This window comes from Macaca fascicularis, chromosome 1 (assembly GCF_037993035.2).
Source record: "Macaca fascicularis isolate 582-1 chromosome 1, T2T-MFA8v1.1".
In the NCBI taxonomy this organism is placed as follows: domain Eukaryota; kingdom Metazoa; phylum Chordata; class Mammalia; order Primates; family Cercopithecidae; genus Macaca; species Macaca fascicularis.
Genome location: NC_088375.1, coordinates 31,115,883 through 31,135,342, shown reverse-complemented (window position 1 = coordinate 31,135,342; position 19,460 = coordinate 31,115,883). Strand labels below are relative to the sequence as shown.

Below are 19,460 nucleotides of genomic sequence, written 5' to 3'. Positions count from 1 at the left end.
CACCCTTTTCTAAGAATCCAAAAAGCTACATCCTATTTGCCATCAGACTCAAAGTCCAGTATCTCATGATCTGCAATCCAGGTGAGAGGCTCCTTGGTTGCCTCTCCTGAAGTGTGACTCCTCTTGATCTAGAGACCTGTGAACTAAAAAGACAAGTTATCTGCCCCCCAGACACCCAGTATTCAGTGATGATCAACAGATACCACTGTTTAAGACGGGGAAGAATGGGATGGCTTGAGAAATTATTGGTCCATGGCAATTCTGAAATCCATCTGTGCACACGTACCAATTCTCCTCATTCTTTCTATTTCCGTAGGAAATAATCCATGCTTGTAGCCAAGTGACTTTCTCAGTTTGATTTCTGCCTGTAGGAAACTGAGAGGTTTATATTCTCTTAGAACTGTCTCTGTCCCTTTTTGTCCAATCTAGCACAATTACCGTAAAAACTGTTTGTTTTCAATGACTCTGGTTTAGTCCACCCCACTTCACAATTTCTTATCAGGTAGACTGTTGACTGTGTCAGACAATACAGATATGAGTCTGAGGTGGCCTTTAGTCTTGTTGAGAAGGTAGACGAAGTTCAACCTTGAATCTTTGGGTGGTCTTAACAAAGGGCCTTCAGCCACACCCTTGATTTGATTTGGAAGCTGAGGCCATATTTTACTGGCAGCACCCTGGATTTGGTCCTTTTTTTTTTTTTTTTTTTAAATTATACTTTAAGTTCTAGGGTACATGTGCACAAATGTGCAGGTTTGTTACATATGTATACATGTGCCATGTTGGTTTGCTGCACCCATTAACTCGTCATTTACATTAGGTATTTCTCCTAATGCTATCCCTCCTCTATCTCCTCACCCCACGACAGGCCCTGGTGTGTGATGTTCCCCGCCCTGTGTCCAAGTGTTCTCATTGTTCAATTCTCACCTATGAGTGAGAACATGCGGTGTTTGGTTTTTTGTCCTTGTGATAGTTTGTTGAAAATGATGGTTTCCAGCTTCATCTATGTCCATACAAAGGACATGAACTCATCATTTCTTATGGCTGCATAGTATTCCATGGTGTATATGTGCCACATTTCCTTAATCCAGTCTATCATTGATGGACATTTGGGTTGGTTCCAAGTCTTTGCTATGCTGAATAGTGCCACAATAAACATAGCGTGCATGTGTCTTTATAGTAGCATGAGTTATAATGCTTTGGGTATATACCCAGTAATGGGATTGCTGGATCAAATGGTATTTCTGGTTCTAGATCCTCGAGGAATTGCCACACTGTCTTCAACAATGGTTGAACTAGTTTACAGTCCCACCAACAGTGTAAGAGCATTCCTAATTCTCCACATCCTCTCCAGTACCTGTTGTTTCCTGACTTTTTAATGATCATCATTCTAAGTGGTGGGAGATGGTATCTCATTGTGGTTTTGATTTGCATTTCTCTGATGAGCAGTGATGATGAGCATTTTTTCATGTGTCTGTTGGCTGCATAAATGTCTTCTTTAGAGAAGTGTCTGTTCATATCCTTTGCCCACTTTGTGATGGGGTTTTTTGATTTTTTTTCTTGTAAATTTGTTTAAGTTCTTTGTAGATTCTAGATATTAGCCCTTTGTCAAATGGGTAGATTGCAAAAATTTTCTCCCATTCTGTAGGTTGCCTGTTCACTCTGATGGTAGTTTCTTTTGCCATACAGAAGCTCTTTAGTTTAATTAGATCCCATTTGTCTATTTTGGCTTTTGTTGCCATTGCTTTTGGTGTTTTGGTCATGAAGTCCTTGCCCATGCCTATGCCCTGAATGGTTTGCCTAGGTTTCCTTCTGGGGTTTTTATAGTTTTTAGGTCTAATATTTAAGTCTTTAATCCATCTTGAATGAATTTTTGTACAAGGTGTAAGGAAGGGATCCAGTTTCAGCTTTCTACATAGGGCTAGCCAGTTTCCCCAGCACCATTTATTAAATAGGGAATCCTTTCCCTATTTCTTGTTTTTGTCAGGTTTGTCAAAGATCAGATGGTTGTAGATGTGTGGTGTTATTTCTGAGGGTTCTGTTCTGTTCCATTGGCCTATTCCTCTGTTTTGGTACCAGTACCATGCTGTTTTGGTTACTGTAGCCTTGTAGTATAGTTTGAAGTTAGGTAGTGTGATGCTTCCAGCTTTGTTCATTTTGCTTAGGATTGTCTTGGCAATGTGGGCTCTTTTTTGGTTCCATATGAACTTTAAAGTAGTTTTTTCCAATTCTGTGAAGAAAGTCATTGGTACCTTGATGGGGATGGCATTGAATCTATAAATTACCTTGGGTAGTATGGCAATTTTCACGATATTTATTCTTCCTATCCATGAGCATGGAATGTTCTTCCATTTGTTTGTGTCTTCTTTTATTTCGTTGAGCAGTGGTTTGTAGTTCTCCTTGAAGAGGTCCTTCACATCGCTTATAAATTGGATTCCTAGGTATTGTATTCTCTTGGTAGCAATTGTAAATGAGAGTTCACTCATGATTTGGCTCTCTGTTTCTCTGTTACTGGTGTATAGGAATGCTTGTGATTTTTGCACATTGATTTTGTATCCTGAGACTTTGCTGAAGTTGCTTATCAGCTTAAGGAGATTTTGGGCTGAGACAATGGGGTTTTCTAACTATGCAATCATGTTATCTGCAAACAGGGACAATTTGACTTCCTCTTTTCCTAATCAAATACCCTTTATTTCTTTCTCTTGCCTGATTGCCCTGGCCAGAACTTCCAACACTATGTTGAATAGGAGTGGTGAGAGAGGGGATCCCTGTCTTGTGCCAGTTTTCAAAGGGAATGCTTCAAGTTTTTCCCATTGAGTATGATACTGGCTGTGGGTTTGTCATGAATAGCTTTTATTATTTTGAGATACATTCCATCAATACCTCATTTTTTGAGAGTTTTTAGCATGTAGGGCTGTTGAATTTTGTTGAGGGTCTTTTCTGCATCTATTGAGATAATCATGTGGTTTTTGTCTTTGGTTCTGTTTATGTGATGGATTACATTTATTGATTTGCGTATGTTGAACCAGGCTTGCTTTCCAGGGATGAAGCCACTTTGATCTTGGTGGATAAACTTTTTGATGTGCTGCTGGATTCAGTTTGCCAGTATTTTATTGAGGATTTTTGCTTCGATGTTCATCAGGGATATTGGTCTAAAATTCTCTTTTTTTCTTGTGTCTCTGCCAGGTTGGTATCAGGATGATGCTGGCCTCATAAAATGAATTAGGGAGGATTCTCTCTTTTTCCATTGATTGGAATAGTTTCAGAAGGAATGTTACCAGCTGCTCTTTGTACCTCTGGTAGAATTCGACTATGAATCTGGTGTTGGACTTTTTTTGGTTGGTAGGCTATTAATTATTGCCTGAATGTCAGATCCTGTTATTGGTCTATTCAGCAACTCAACTTCTTTTTGGTTTAGTCTTGGGAGGGTGTAGGTGTCCAGGAATTTATCCATTTCTTCTAAATTTTCTAGTTTATTTGCGTAGGGGTGTTTATAGTATTCTCTGATGGTAGTTTGTATTTCTGTGGGATCGGTGCTGATATCACCTTTATCACTTTTTTTGTGACTATTTGATTCTTCTCTTTTTTCTTCTTTATTAGTCTTGCTAGCGGTCTATCGATTTTGTTGATCTTTTTAAAAAACCAGCTCCTGGATTCATTGATTTTTTGAAGGTTTTTTGTGTCTCTATCTCCTTCAGTTCTGCTCTGACCTTAGTTATTTCTTGCTTTCTGCTAGCTTTTGAATGTGTTTGCTCTTGTTTCTCTATTTCTTTTAATCGTGATGTTAGGGTGTTGATTTTAGATCTTTCCTGCTTTCTCTTGTGGGCATTTAGTGCTATAAATTTTCCTCTACACACTGCTTTAAATGTATCCCAGAGGTTCTGGTATGTTGTGTCTTTGTTCTCATTGGTTTCAAAGAACATATTTACTTCTGCTTTCATTTTAAAAATTTACCAAGTAGACATTCAGGAGCTGGTTATTCAGTTTCTATGTAGTTGTGCAGTTTTGAGTGAGTTTCTTAATCCTGAGTTCTAATTTGATTGCACTGTGGTCTGAGAGACAGTTTGTTGTGATTTCTGTTCTTTTACATTTGCTGAGGAGTGCTTTACTTTCAACTGTGTGGTCAATTTTGGAATAAGTGTGATGTGGTGCTATGAAGAATGTATATTCTGTTGATTTGGGGTGGAGAGTTCTGTAGATGTCTATTAGATCCGCTTGGTACAGAACTGAGTTCAAGTCCTGGATATCCTTGTTAACCATCTGTCTTGTTGATCTGTCTAATATTGACAGTGGAGTGTTAAAGTCTCCCATTATTATTGTGTGGGATTCTAAGTCTCTTTGTAGGTCTCCGAGGACTTGCTTTATGAATCTGGTGCTCCTGTATTGGGTGCATATATATTTAGGATAGTTAGCTCTTCTTGTTGAATTGATCCCTTTACCATTATGTAATGGCCTTCTTTGTCTCTTTTGATCTTTGTTGGTTTAAAGTCTGTTTTATCAGGGACTAGTATTGCAACCCCTGCTTTTTCTTTTCTTTCTTTTTTTTTTTTTTTTTTTTTTTGCTTTCCATTTGCTTGGTAGATCTTCCTCCATCCCTTTATTTTGAGTGTATGTGTGTCTCTGCACATGAGATGGGTCTCCTGAATATAGCACACCATTGGGTCTTGTGACTCTTTATCCAATTTGCCATTCTGTGTCTTTTAATTGGGACATTTAGCCCACTTACTTTTAAGGTTAATATTGTTATATGTGAATTTGATCCTGTCATTATGATGTTAGCCAGTTATTTTGCCCGTTAGTTGACGCAGTTTCTTCTCAGCAGTGATGCTCTTTACAATTTGGCATGTTTTGGTCTTTACTTTTAGATCTTTGCCAGCTGGAGAAACCACAGATGAGAAACACGTTTAGTTTCCAACTTGGCAAATCATGGCTTCTATATTTTCTCTAAGTTCTGCTTTAAGACTGAACTATTTCTCTTTGTTTTATCCCAGTTTCTGTCTTTCTCTATCTTGTTATATGAAGCTAAAAAAGGCAGTACTTTTAATATTCCTGGAATATTAGAAATCTAGAAATCTTCTTAGCAGATTCATGAGGTACATTTTCTGTCTTCCACGTTGCCTCAGGTGACAGCCTGGTCAGTGGTACTGCCTTTTGGTAGCATGGCTGCCTCCCTCCAGTCTCCTGCTGTAGTTTCCCCACTGCTTTTCCAGCTTCCACTAACAGTCTTCTCACTCCCCCCCTACCTCTGCCCACCACCCATTTCCAAAGCTAACGCAGTGTGTTTTAATTTCTGGAGGTTCTCCACACTTGATACTGATTTTTCCTGTTTTAGTCAGCTTCTGCTGTTTAACCAACCAACCCTGAACTTGGTGGCTTAAAACAATGATTTATTATTTCTCAAGGTTCTGTGTGTTGGCAATCCGGGTGATTCTACTCTTGGTCTCATTTTGGATCACTCATATGCCTGTGGTCATTTCCTAGACCGGCTATGGTCGGAGGGTTTGGCAGCTGATGCTAATTGTCTCCCAAGGTGCTTTGTTTCTCCCCTCTATGGCCTATTCTCTATAGTTGGCGGGACTGGGCTTCTTCACAGCATGGTCTCTGGGTTTCAACAGGGTGAGAGGGAAAGCCACAAAGCCTCTTAAGTTCCAGGCTCTGGAGCCTGAACAATGTCATTTTTACCCCCGTTTTATTAGTTAAAGCAAATCACAAAGCCCGCCCAGAGTCAATGAGTAGAAAAGTAGATTACACCTCTTAATGGGGAAACAGTGATGCCAGTTGCAAAGTGGGCATGGACACAGGGAGGCATGACACACTGCAGTCATTGTTATAATGACCTACCACATTTACTTTTTAAAACCAACAGTCCCATGGAAGGACTTGCTTCATGCTATTTTTGAATAGCTTTCCTAACAGTACCTTCTACTCTGGCGTTCTTCCTGTGTTTGTTACCCCTTTCCTTTTCAGTCTCCTCTATGAACTCTTTTTAACCCTTTAATGTTGGTGCACCTCAGGACAATTAACTCTGTCCATTGTTCTTACTTTATAGTCTCTCCTTCTTTATTCCCAGCTAGGCTCATGATTTTAACACTATGCATAGATGCTCTACAAATCTATAATCTTCCTTCCACACCTTTCAACACCAACTCTTTAGACTCATGAATCCAGTGGTGGCTAGACAGCTTCTCCTTTCACTCTACCTCAAATCCATATTGAACTCATCCCAAGCCTACTGTTATATTCCAAGTGTTAGTGAATTAGACCATTGGTTGCTGGAGTCAGTCCTCTTCCTCTACCCTTCTCCAAGCTCTATCAATCTTACCTTCTAAATATTTGTCAAATACACCCCTTTCTGTCCTCATGAATGTTAATTTAGGCTATCATAATCTCTTGTCCAGACGGTAACCTTCAACTGGTCCACTTGCCTCCAATATTTCCATTCTCAAGTTACAGTGACTTACTAAAAGACATGTGACTATACCTCCTTCCTGCTTAAAACCCTAAATGACTCCTCAGTGCCTACATTTTCCATTGTGAGTTCCAAAGAACACTTATTCCATGGGATGTTAATAGAAACAGCATGAAAAATGAAGTTTCCATGCTCAAATTACTTTGGGAAATGGTGGCTTAAATAAAGTTAAATTGGTTTCTTTTAGAACTTCTTGTAGAACTTCTCAGAATTTTTAATATGCTAATATACATTGAGCTTCTCCAAGAGGGACTATTGAGTGCAACATTTCCTTACCCTTTCCCCTGCCCTGCATAGTTTTTCAGGCATTGGGATTGAAGGAGTATCTCACAGAATGAGTATATCACATTCCAAGAAAAGTTTACCTATGAAATTAAGTCAAAGTGCAATATACAAGATATTTTAAAATCTGGCCTCTGACTGTTTCTCTGACTGATGCTGTGCCCCACAACTTGTCTTTTACCACACGCAGCATACTGTTTTTCACCTCTGTACGTGCACCAGAGATGCCACCCTGTGCCCACCTCTTTCTTCACTCTGCTCGCCCCACCACCGTTCATCATCTGGATAATTGTACTTCTCCTTAAAACTCAATTGAGGTATCATCTCCTCCAAGAAACTCTCTCTGATCCCATCTCCACATCAAGTTTGATTAGCACCCTGTGCTGAATGTTATCCCCTTAATTTCTTGCTTTATCATATATGCATCTAACTTTTCCCCTGCCCCACTGGATTGTAAACCCCTTAAAGCCTTGGATTATACCTTCATTGCCCTAAAACGGGGCTTGGAACAGAGTAGGCATTTAATAAACATTTGTTCAAAGGATGAATGAATAAATAAACAATCCATCATATTAGTAAATCATAATTTTCTTGATCCAGGCCTACTTCTTGATGGGCATGCCTGGAAACACTACAAGTGTAAATACTAGAGGTAGGCCTCAGGACTGAGCTTCTGGGACATACTTTTCTCACAGTGGACATCCTACCAGGGCCATCACGGAGGCTTGCAATTTGGAGAAATCCGCTAAGTGCTCTGGTAACCCTCAGAGTAGAGAGCGCCTGGCCATTGCCCCATACCCTTTGGAAGGCAGCTTCAGAATTTGCATATCCTTTATCAAAGCTGTTACTGGTGGTTCATTTTTCTATCTTCTGGAAAAGGAGCTAATGAGTGAATGAGAATTGTCTTGAGATATAAATGGCGCGAATTCTCTCCTTTCCTGAAATGACTATCATCCCTCGAATTTTAAGACTTGAGAAAATATGTTAAATGCAGTAGCGCTTGGAGCCAACGTTTCTAAACAATGGATAGGCGAAGTATATGGTCAGTATGTGAGGAAATGTAGGCATCAGTTCCAGGAGGTAATGCTAACCTCTGAATGTAATGCCAGTGTCATGTAGAAGCTATAATTTTTCTGCTATTTTAGGGGGAGGATTGACACAATAATACAGCCTATATTTTTCTTTTGATGGTTCCATGTGGGACTGAAATGATTAGTTACACTTAGAATTAATATTTTGCACGCTCTATTCTGCTATAAAAAGATGATGCTACTGATGCTATTTATATTACTGAAGTAAACTCTTTGAGTTGTGTATATATGTGTGTGTGTGTGTGTGTGTGTATATATATATATATTTTTTTTTTTTGAAATGGAGTGTCACTCTGTTGCCCAGGCTGGAGTGCAATGGCGTGATCTCGGCTCACCGCAACCTCTGCCTCCTGGGTTCAAGTGATTCTCCTGCCGTAGCCTCCTGAGTAGGTGGGATTACAGGCATGCGCCACCATGCCTGGCTAATTTTGTATTTTTAGTAGAGATGGGGGGTTTCACCATGTTGCCCAGACTGGTCTTGAACTCCTGGACTCAAGTGATCCCCCTGCCTCGACCTCCCAAAGTGAGCCACCATGCCTGGCTGAGTGGTATACATTTTGAGTCTCTAGAAAGCTAAGACCCTTTTTATCTCTTGTAACATTCAGGACTGTACTTTATAAAAATGAGTATTCTGTAAACATTTGCATTGAATGAAATTTATTTCCTACTATATAATTTTTTGTAATAGCATATTTTGATATATTGAGTTCAGTAATAATAGTGAGGGCTATGTAAGGGTTAAGAAGAATACATTCCATTAATGTCTTAATCTTTTGTTTTCTTCATTTAATGTATGTTTAGAGTAGCTTTGAAAAACAGCGTAACAATGGAATTCTTGAAATAGAGGCAGCCCGGATATTAATTGGTGCGGCAAAATGCTATTACTCCACCCAAGGAAAGTAAGTATAACACTTCTTTAATTGATATTCCAAAATTGAATGGCTATATGATGAAGAATGAATAAAATGAGAATTAAATGTCCAGATTGATCAATCTATTATTTCACGTATCTATATCTATCCATCTTCTGTCTGTTCATCTGTCTGTCCTTCCATCCATCTATCCATCTACTTTTTATTTTGTTTATTTTTTTTTTCCCTGAAGTTTTATAACCTTGGTGACATTAGGGGAGTCTGAGAAAGATTGGACTATCATGTAATTAGATAAGACACCAGGGAATCCATGAAAGGGAACTTATATAACTTGAATTACTATTATAATTATTTTGCCTTTATATTATCTTCACTTTAAATTACCAGACAGAGGAGGTTCAGAAGCCTGGAGGCTGCCATTAGACTGCTCCCTGGGGTGGAGCGGGCTCTGGAAGAATTGACCCAACTGCTGGTGCTGACAAATGCAATTAAGTCTGGTGGGAAAAGCTCAGTATCTTAGAGATATAACAATATCTGGTTACAGTCCTGGCAAATATTAGATAATAGATGATCTAACACAAAGCTGTGGGGCAATAATAATAGGAGATCCTGGCTAGGTGATAGATAACATTTCAGCAGCCAGGTAATCTATTTGGAAGATCGTTACCAGTCACTGGAATAAAGTTTAGGAAAGTTAGAGCCCTCAGGGCCTTGGAGAGGGTTGGGCCAGACCAACATGACAAAGGAAAGCTTGATTCCAAACTCCAAAGAAATGGTCTAGAGAAGCTTTACTTATGTTCAACCTCTGGTCAGGAACAGAGGCAGCAGGGGTCTCATGCTAAAACTACTCCTGTACCATGACCATGGATGGATAGGTAGATGGATGCAGAGGCATGCAACTGAGCTTGTTTGGTGGTCCATATTAAATGTATGCTTAGTACACCTTCCCCTTTTATATTAACCCAAAGTATATCACTTGCTTTTTATTATAACACATATGTACATTTTTCTCTGTTAGATTCATGAGTATTTATGATGTTTCAACTTACATGAGAACTAGAAGTTGGCTTATGAAGTTTAAAACTGTTTTAACTTTCTTGGACTATCGTAAAGAAAAGATACATTTTATTCCACCTGAGTAAGTATTGTGAACCTTTAATAGAAACATACTTGAAAATACTACCATTTCTACATTGTCAGAATAGCTTATCTCAATTTTCCTTAAGAAAAACTATATTACGGTTTATTTTCACTAATTGAGTGGTGCTTGCTTCTCTTCTTCCATTCTGTTTTAGCAGCTTCAATGACATCTCTATTAGAGAGTAGTCAGGAAGGGAAAGAGGATGGTCACATTTAGATCCTTCAAGTTTTAATTGCTGTGTCTGAGGGTTATAGTGTGTTGTGGGCTGCTTAATATTCTTCTGGATATAACATAGAGCAGGGATGAGAAATAGCTAACTTTATAGACTAGATCTAGCTCTGTTTAATTTCATCTGTTCTATTGCGTGATTCTTTTGATCTATAATTAGGAAAAACACAACATGCGCTTAATAATACCTGTAACCAATTTTCCAAAATATCACAAAACACAGATTTTACTTAACTGGGGTAGATATTTTACTTAGTTTTATAAATTGTGAGCTTACATACTTTTTAGAGCAGAGAGACATAATTATTCTACCGATAGAACATGTCAAAACAAGAATATACCAAGGGTGTTAATGCTGCTAAATTTTAAGTGAGCATTAACTTTTTATAAGAAATTCTAGTAATTTTTTCAACTTTTTTCCATTTAATAAGTTTAAAGAGATATACAAAAAATCAAAGGTGTAGGACCTTGACATATATCCAGAGAATTTCTTTTTGTCATGCTCTACTTTAGATGGAATGAAAAGTCTTAATAAATACATGTCATAGTAATTATTTAATATAATGTTTTTCCCATTCTTGATTTTAAACAATCCAATGTGTGATTTGTTTTCCTCTAAATTTATTTATTTTTTGCTTTTATTTATGAATCTTTGCATTGTTTCCAAGGTACTGTAGCCTTGAGTTTTAAAAATGCTTCCCATCCCTGATATGGATTTTTAAAAATCATATTTTTTACCTTTCTTCATTATGATTTTTATGTATAGAAAGTATGCTTTTGAGTTTTGTTTCCTTTATTTTATATTATGTATAGTCTTCAAATTAATTTTAATTATTTATTTATACAAATGTTGAACTTCAGCTGCTTAATTATACTTTTAAGTGATCTAACATTTTATTTGATCTCTTTTCAGGAGTAACGCATTTCTGACTTTTATATTTCACATAGTATTTTCTGAAGAATTTGAATATACAGGACAGATTATAAATTTGATATATATTTATCCTATGATGACACATCTGTGGCCAATGGCAAGAGATTTACATGTGTCAGCACTGATATCAATAAACTACTATTTTATGTTTTTATATGTGTTAGAATCAACATTGAAGGTACTGTTTAAAATAGAAATAGAATCTATAAAAAGAGCAATTCAGGTATTTTGAATCTATTTTGTCATATTATTGAAGTGACTTGATACCAAGAACCATTTGCTATGATAGTTGATGAGATCCTGAAATTTTAGTAACATTTTTGAATTTTCCGAGTTTAATAGTGAAATTAGTGTAAGAGTCATAGTATTGAACATCAGTTAAGTATCATAAAAGTAGAGAGATTCTCAAGTATCAGGTAAAGGATAATTGAAAATCCAGACATGGATGTTTCCCTCAAATATTTTGTGTAATGATGCAAGAAATAAATAAGTGAATAAGAATTGGTTTGCTAGGTCCTTGTCATAAAATGTGAGTTAATTATTAGTATAAATGTGTAAGGTGATTTCTGAGCATTACTCTTTCATACTTTATTATTAATAGTATTGCAATGAATCTGTTTGTTGCTATTTTTATTGCTTGTTTTTGGCATTCCAGCTTTGTTATAGAGTATATATTTTTAACCAAATTATAAATGGTGAAGAGTTAAAAGAATTTTTGGGGGGATTCCAGATGAATAACTTAAAGCTCAACTTTTTGAATATAACTCATTTGTAGTTAAGAACTTCATTGTTAATTTTATAGATTCCTTCCCCCCAACATTACTGTATAGGTGCTATGAAATGACACCTATACATTTGTTTTATATACAGATAATAATTTTGAAAAGGAAATATTTTCGACAATATTGGAATACTTTGGAATTTTTTATCCTGGTTGTTGGAATCATTGATATCTTTTGTGTATACTTTGTGAAATTGAGACGACACAACTTGGCTCTTATTCAGCTCACAGTAATAATGGGATATTTAAGAATAATTAGATTTCTTCCTCTCTTCAAGGTAAGATTTCACATTTTAAAATATTAAGATTTGCCAGGAGCTGTAGCTTGCACCTATAATCCCAGCACTTTGGGAGGCCTAGGTGGGTGGATTGCTTGAGTCCAGAAGTTTGAGACAAACTGGGCAACATAGCAAGACCCCATCACTAGAAAAAATTAAGAAATTAACTAGGCATGATGGTGTGCACCTGTGGTCCCAGCTACTTGGGAGGCTGAGGTGGGAGGATCGCTTGAGCCCAGGAGGTTGAGGCTGCAGTGAGCTGAGACTGTGCCATTGCACTCCAGTCAGACAGAGTGCAATGATGGCTCTGGTGACAAAGCCAGACCCTGTCTCAAAAAATAATAATAAATAATAAAATAAAAATTTTAAATTCTTTTTTTACATTGTGTTAGGTGAGTAAAAAACCTCATTGTTTTGAAAGAAATGAGAGCAGGAGTTGTCTCTTCTGGAACACCCTCTCAATAGGTATCTGCATGGTTCCCTTTCTCATCACCTTCAAGCCATTGCTCAAATCTCACCTTGTCACAGATGCCTCTCCTGACCAGCCTATGTCAACTGGCAACCCACCCTTCACACCCTCAATTTCTACCTCATCCTCCTGATTCTCTTCTACCTGCTCAACTTTAATTTTTGCCCCATAGTACTTATCAGCTATTTACTGTATATGGTACGTACTCTCCATGAGGTAGAGATCTTTGTTTTGGTCTTTCTTTTTACATTTTTGAATAGAGATGGGATCTCACTGTATTGCCCAGGCTGGTGTCAAGCTCCTGGGCTCCAGCAATCCTCCTGTTTCAGCCTCCCAAAGTGCTGGGATTACAGGCATGAGCCACCATACTCGGCCTGTTTTGGTCATTGATGTAACCTCTGCCTCCAGAACAGTGCCTGGCATAGAGTAAACGCTAGTAAATATGTGTTGAGTGAATGAATGAAAATCTTGGTGTCACTAGAAGCAGGGTAACCCAAAGACAAGTTCTTTAAGTTTCAGTAAAATTTGTTCATGTCTCCCAAACTCTACAGAAGCAAAAATATTTCCTCCATAGCTCCACAGTCACATAGCATACTACCTATGGAGTTTAATTTTACGGTGGCCTTCAGTTGCCTTAACAATTACTATGCCTTCATTCCATGACTCTGGTTTTGATACTGAAGGCAGATTTTTATACTTTCAGTTTCAAATCTTAAACCTCTTTTCTCTCTTTCCAATGGAGTTGCATTACATAAACTTTTAACTTCAGGGCTTTAAATGATTTCACTTGCCATGCCATGTTTGTTGTTGTTTAATTCTTATTACATCAAGCAAATCCATCATGTTAGTATTTATTGAAGTTATATACAGAGACTTAACATTAAAAAAAATTGCTATAAACCCTGATGGTAAAATGCACACATGAGACTCCCCCACCTAGTCTCCATTCTCCACAACGTATAATAGTTATCTTTAAGGCAGAATTGTTTGACTATCCAGCTTGTGCTTACAGATTTTCTCTTTTGTTCCTTGATTTATTCTACATTGGTGTAACCAAACTTTAGTGTTCATAAGAATTACTATTCAGAGTTACTGTACCTGGTTTAAAGGGTAATTTTGATTCGATGTGCTTTTAGCCTTATGAGCTGAGTTTGAAGCAAAGCGCTCATGTAAGGTGTAACTCCACCATCAGGTACACTACGCTAGAAATCAGGGTATGTTGTGTGAGGCAAAGACTTAAAATCAAAGGTAGAAGTTTCTTTAGGTAATCAGTATTTATATAGAGATCGTATGCGGGTAAATGTAAAATAATTATTTTAGAAGTAATACTCTGTGAAGAGTATTTAAAATGAAACAAAGATTTAAAAGTGTATTATTGTGGAAACTGTCACAGGGGAGCGACAGCTATCTGGGCTGGCGGCGTGGCAGTAAAAGAATTTACCAAGACAGTTGTAGATAAAGAAAGGCATATTTATTTATTAGAGACAGTAGAAAAATACATTGCCAGGGGAACAATGGGCAGCCTGCAAGAAAGAAGGCAACTGCGAAGAAACAAAGGCTTGCTGGAGATTTTATAGGATAGCGTTTATGCTGTCTGTTGAAAAGGGCTTTGTGCGGTTAAGGCCACGGTTGCAGTGAACTAACTTGCAGGAGTCTGGTGGTGGTTGGGCACAAGAAGATTTTGAGTTATTTGTGCAGGAGGGCAATGCGACCTGGTCCGTGAACAAAGGCAGGCTTGCAGCTTATCTGCTGCTTCCTTTTGCTTTCCCCTGATCCCACCAGCCTGACTCTTTTTGCCTATTAGGGACTTTACATAAACCAAATCTGTTCAGAGTGTGGGCAGCAATGCTCCGAACCAGTCATCCCTTCTGTCTCGCATGCTCTGACAAATCTCAGTGAAGTGTATTATCATGGTTTTTAATTGGACACTCACTATTTTCCAGGACCTGTGTAAAGCACTTTACATAAATTATCTAGTTTAATCAATGGAATAGCTCTGTGAGGTAGATTTCACCACTCTGTGAAGTTAGGTGGCTCATAGCCAGTCTCAGCATAATGTGGCTTTCAAAAGAAACAAACGTGCATTGGAAAACTTGAAAGAATATTGGTGATCTTTAGGTGCCCTAAAGGACAGCTCAAAGAGTGTCAGTACACTGCAGAGTGTAACTTTGAAAATATCTTCTTTAAACATCTCTCCCTTTGCCCAAAGTTTCAAAGGCAAAATAGCAGCTTAAAAAAAATTCCCTTCTCTGCTCTTGTAACTCCTTCACTATAATGCCATCTCCCAGTTCACTTTTTTTTTCTTCCCTTGTTACCCAGTCCCTCACCATCTGCGCCTGTGCTCTGACGTGACTTTAACCCTGTGGGAAGCCCCCTGTCTGTGTGAGTGACTACGTGGATTTTGAGGAGCAGCTCTATTGGAATTCTGGTACTTAGATATTATTTCCTCATTTTACACATGAGGAAACTGAGTCCTCAAAGTCAGTAAATAACTTGCTCAAGGTCACAGAGCTGGTAAATAGGAGAGCTTGCATTTGAATTTAGAGAGGTGTATATTTAAAATCCCATTCTCTTAAGTCATGACACTAGCCTGCCTTAGCTTATGATTGGAGAAATATAGAACTAAGCAGGATCTTAGATACCTTAAGTTTCCTATTTTGCAAGTAAAGAAACTGAGGCACAGAGAGATGATTTGTTCAGTGAGTAACTATGACCTAGGTTAGGAGACGTGGTTAGGGGTTTTCTGAAATCTGGGGCTACAGAGAATGAGGGAAAAGGCAGTGCTAGAGACTTTCCCCTAAAGCAAGAGTCAATTATTCACTAAGCTTCGCCTTCTTTAGAGAATGGGTCTTGACTTTTGTAGGCACAGAATCACCTGGAAGACTTGCTAAGACACCGACTACTGGGCCCCACCCGAGTGTCTGATTCCGCAGGTCTCCAGTGGGACCTGAGAATCTGCATTCCTAACAAGTTTGTGGGCTCTGCTGTTGCTGGTCTGGAGATGACGCTATGAATTTCTGCCTCACAGGGTGCTTTTCCTCATAAAATGTACAGGTTTTTTTTCTTCTTCTCATTATTCCAGATAATAGTACCAATACTGGTAAATATTGCAGATGTGCAGATCAAAAAGCGCCTCAGCTTGATGTATAGTATTACAAAAGGCTATATCAAAAGTCAAGAAGATGCCAAACTTCTAATAAAACAAATATCTGTCCATGAATCAATATATCAGGTGAGAAACAAGCACTGGTCATTTGGGGAGAAAAACACCTTAGGTGTATTCACTTCTTTTAAGACTGGTTCTATATATGTTTGACCAAACAGACAAATTCCAACAGTTGAAATGGATTCAGTTGTTTATTATATCATACGAGGTGCTGCAGAGAAAAGTCTCTGATCATTATATTTCAGTAGTTATCATCAAACTCATTTATTATCTTCATAGCAGAAAATACACTATCTCTTTTCTGAGTGCAGAGTATAGAGAAGAGATCTAGTATGTCTCTGTAACACTCTCTAAAAGACAGGGCACTTGCAAAGGCATTAGGCAGGATTTGAGACTTGAATAAGGCTTCAAAGAAAGGGTAAGCCTTACGAAGAGAGGAATAGAGGAAAAGAGAACAAAGATTTGACAGTGAAAACTTGAAATCCTGGTACTGTGGGGTGGGTGAGTAGAAGTATTTATTTTTTGTCATTTAAGATCCTCTTCATTTCCAGCCACTACGCGGTAAGTACTAGATGGGAGCCTAGAGGTGGAGTGAGTCCGCTCCTAACCAGGCTCCCTCACACCAGTCTGTCTACTACCAGCCACTTGCAAAGAGTAGGGAAAGTGGAACGTGACTGCTGTCTCATTCTCATGCTTCTTTGGGCCTGATAATGTAAAGGAGACTCTCATTCCTTAGATAAAAAAACTTCCTTATTTTTCACTCATAACTGTCAGCTCTGCTCTTTGCAATGAGAATCTTTCAGTTGATTTTCCAGTTTACAAATTTTTAAATTTCTAGTTGTGTTCATTCTTCTGTTTAACCCATCTATTAAACTTTTTAAACTTTTTTGACAATTACTTTTTGATCTCCAAAAACTGTAGTTGCTTCCTTTTTGTAACAACTGTTTGCTTTAAAAGAATTAATATAACATTACCTAGAACCTTTTTTTCATCTTAAAAGATTTTTTGCTTCCTGTGTTACTTCTGCTTCCTTGGGGTTCATTCTCCTATTTGTTGTGTTTGGTTTCTATATTTCATTCTGTTTTTTCTCCCAATGTTTGGTGATTTTGGTTACATTTTCACATGTGTCAATGAGGGGCTAAGGTGAGCAGTATCAACAGCTGAAAGGTGTTTTCTCAGCCCAAGTGACGTTCTTGATTTTTAACCAGAGATGGATTTAAATCCTGATTACTACAATGAGTATGTGTGGATACATAAAACCATGGATGGCCTGGAGAATTGTCTTCTGGTTATGGTGCCTATTTTTGTGGTGATGGTTGCATTACCTCAGCCAAGAGGAAAAGAGGCTGTGAAGATATCTACCTTTATTGGATTGAACATTAATGTGTAACAGAATTCTCTCCTGTTGCTTTACTTTGAAGAATGGAGAAGAAAATTAAAAGAACTACTCAAAGCCTGGACTGATCTGCATTAGAAAGAACACAGAGCTATTCATAGGAGAAAAGATTTCAGAAGTAGGAGGAAAAGAGAAGAAAAACAAGAGCCAGTGGGGGGAGTTAAGACTGTGTTTTCAGGAGCTGGGAGAAAATGCCTTCTACGCATCTGAGGGCAGTTTCCTTGACGTGTCACAGGTGAAGTGAATCTCCTGTGACGTTTTAAAAGAGGCACCAGTAAAGATGTAAATGGCCTTTGGAGATATGTTTAGATGTCTAACTGGTGTTGATTCTGAAACTGACTTGGTTCTGGAAGTTGGCCTGTGGCAGCTCACCTTAAGAAAAATAAATGTATCCCCAGGCTTTCATGATTATGCTGTCTCTATAGGCAGGAGTCAGTTCCCATGTGCTTCTGTGCAAAGGCGTTCTAGAGCAGTCTTATAGGGTTGCTGTAAGTCTAGTTTGGTGTGAAGGGGGCCTAACTGCTATCTTTGCAGCTATGCAAGCAGGGCTGGACTAGGATGGTAATTGGTTGTGGACAGGCTAGTAATTTGGCACCTTCCCAATATCGATGCAATGTTATTGAGTAAGAAGAAATAATTTAATAAATATTATATACCTTATTATATTCAAAATGAGGGATTCGTTACACGTGATTTTTTTCTAAACCAAAACAAAAACCAACAAAAAAACCCCACAAAAACTTAACTTTGCGTAAACTTTAGATAACAAACCAGTTGTTCGCTATAAAGAGCACTATGCCATGCATTATTTGGGGCAGAGTTTCAGACATCTGTACCTGACAACCTTGAAGAACTGTCAGTTGTGTGATTTCAGGACTGTTGGTGTAGCCAAGAGCAAACTCCCCAGTGACTCAAAGCTAGAGGGTAAGCTTCAAGAGGAAAAGTGCCTGGGACATAGTGGGCATCCAACAAATACCTGTTGCGTGATTGGTTGAGCAGAGATTGTTTAGCCCCGGAGTGCAGTGGTTTCTTCAGTTATCTAAGGAGTTATTTGTTAGAAATATGAACAAATCAATATCGTATTTTCTCATTTTTCTACTTCTTTTTGTGCTCCTGATAGGATGGCCTCCCAACTAGCTGCTCAGTTGGCTCACTCCCAAATCAGGCGCTGCCTATGAGAATTCTCCTTGGTGCACAGTGGAGTACATACTGATCTTTTCTGATAAGTATTAGGCACAGTAGTTATGCAAGCTACTGACCGTACTAGACTCATCGACCATACTAGACTCATTGACGTCTGAGCATGGGCAAAGCAGCAGAATTGACCCAGAGGGAAGAATTGAGCCAATAGCTTTTCTAAAGTTAACTAAGTGAAATGTCCTCTACCATACTTCCTTTTCTCTGAATTTAAAAAGAAAGCCAGGCTGGGTGTGGTGGCTCATGCCTGTAATCCCAGCACTTTGGGAGGCCGAGGTGGGTAGATCATCTGAGGTCAGGAGTTCCTTGAACCAGCCTAGCCAACATGGAGAAACTCCATCTCTATTAAAAATATAAAAATTAGCTGGGTGTGGTCACCCACACTTATATTCCCAGCTACTTGGGAGGCTGAGGCATGAGAATAACTTGAACCCGGGTAGTGGAGGTTGCAGTGAGCCAAGATCGCACCACTGCACTCCAACCTGGGCAACAGAACAAGACTCTGTCTCAAAAAATAAAAATAAAAGGAAGGCCAGAACTATACTTGGTATAATAAATATACTTCTCAGGAGTATAAGAAGAAATGCATGTTTTTCTTAATTTCTGACACAAACTATATCAATAATAAGAAATACGTGTTTGTCTTAATTTCTTACAGAAACTATATGAAATTTTGGAAACCAACAAACAGGATGCTGTCAAAGAATTAGGTAGGCAGTTGAAGTATCTGAGTTCTTAAAGTCATACCTTCTTATCCTATAATTTAATAAAAGAAGAACAATTCATACTTTCATTTACTTGCTCATTCATTTATGCATTCAACAAGCATTTATTAAACACAGCTAATGGGCCAGGTATGGGAAAGCAAAGATGGGTAGATCCTGACCCTTAAACAGTGCAGAATCTTGTGGAGTATATGAGTGTTATCAATAGATAATTGAAAAAGTTAGCAGAGTCCTGTTAGTTGTTATGGGGGTGTAGAGGAAAGAATGAGAGGAGTGTAGAAAGTGTATTAAGGTGGCAAGGTCAGAGTCCTCAAGGTTAGAAGAAAAAGACACGTAAAGGTTACCTTTGACAAAATGTTTTTGTTTCATTGTTTTGTTTTTTGCAAAGATACTCTGGAATGTAGGCCTGCAACGAATGTCATTTCTTGAGTATC

General features: G+C 38.2%; 1 protein-coding gene across 1 annotated transcript in view; it reads left to right on the top strand.

Moving 5' to 3' along the window:
- The window catches only part of SLC9C2 (solute carrier family 9 member C2 (putative)), a 98,178-nt gene that overhangs the window by 55,812 nt on the left and 22,906 nt on the right, over nucleotides 1-19,460 (top strand). Inside the window, exons 13-18 of the mRNA XM_045397572.2 lie at nucleotides 8,641-8,738; nucleotides 9,730-9,849; nucleotides 10,994-11,192; nucleotides 11,885-12,073; nucleotides 15,625-15,774; nucleotides 18,960-19,011. Of these exons, the coding sequence (XP_045253507.1) occupies nucleotides 8,641-8,738; nucleotides 9,730-9,849; nucleotides 10,994-11,192; nucleotides 11,885-12,073; nucleotides 15,625-15,774; nucleotides 18,960-19,011 (808 nt within the window). The remainder of the gene's footprint in view (nucleotides 1-8,640; nucleotides 8,739-9,729; nucleotides 9,850-10,993; nucleotides 11,193-11,884; nucleotides 12,074-15,624; nucleotides 15,775-18,959; nucleotides 19,012-19,460) is intronic.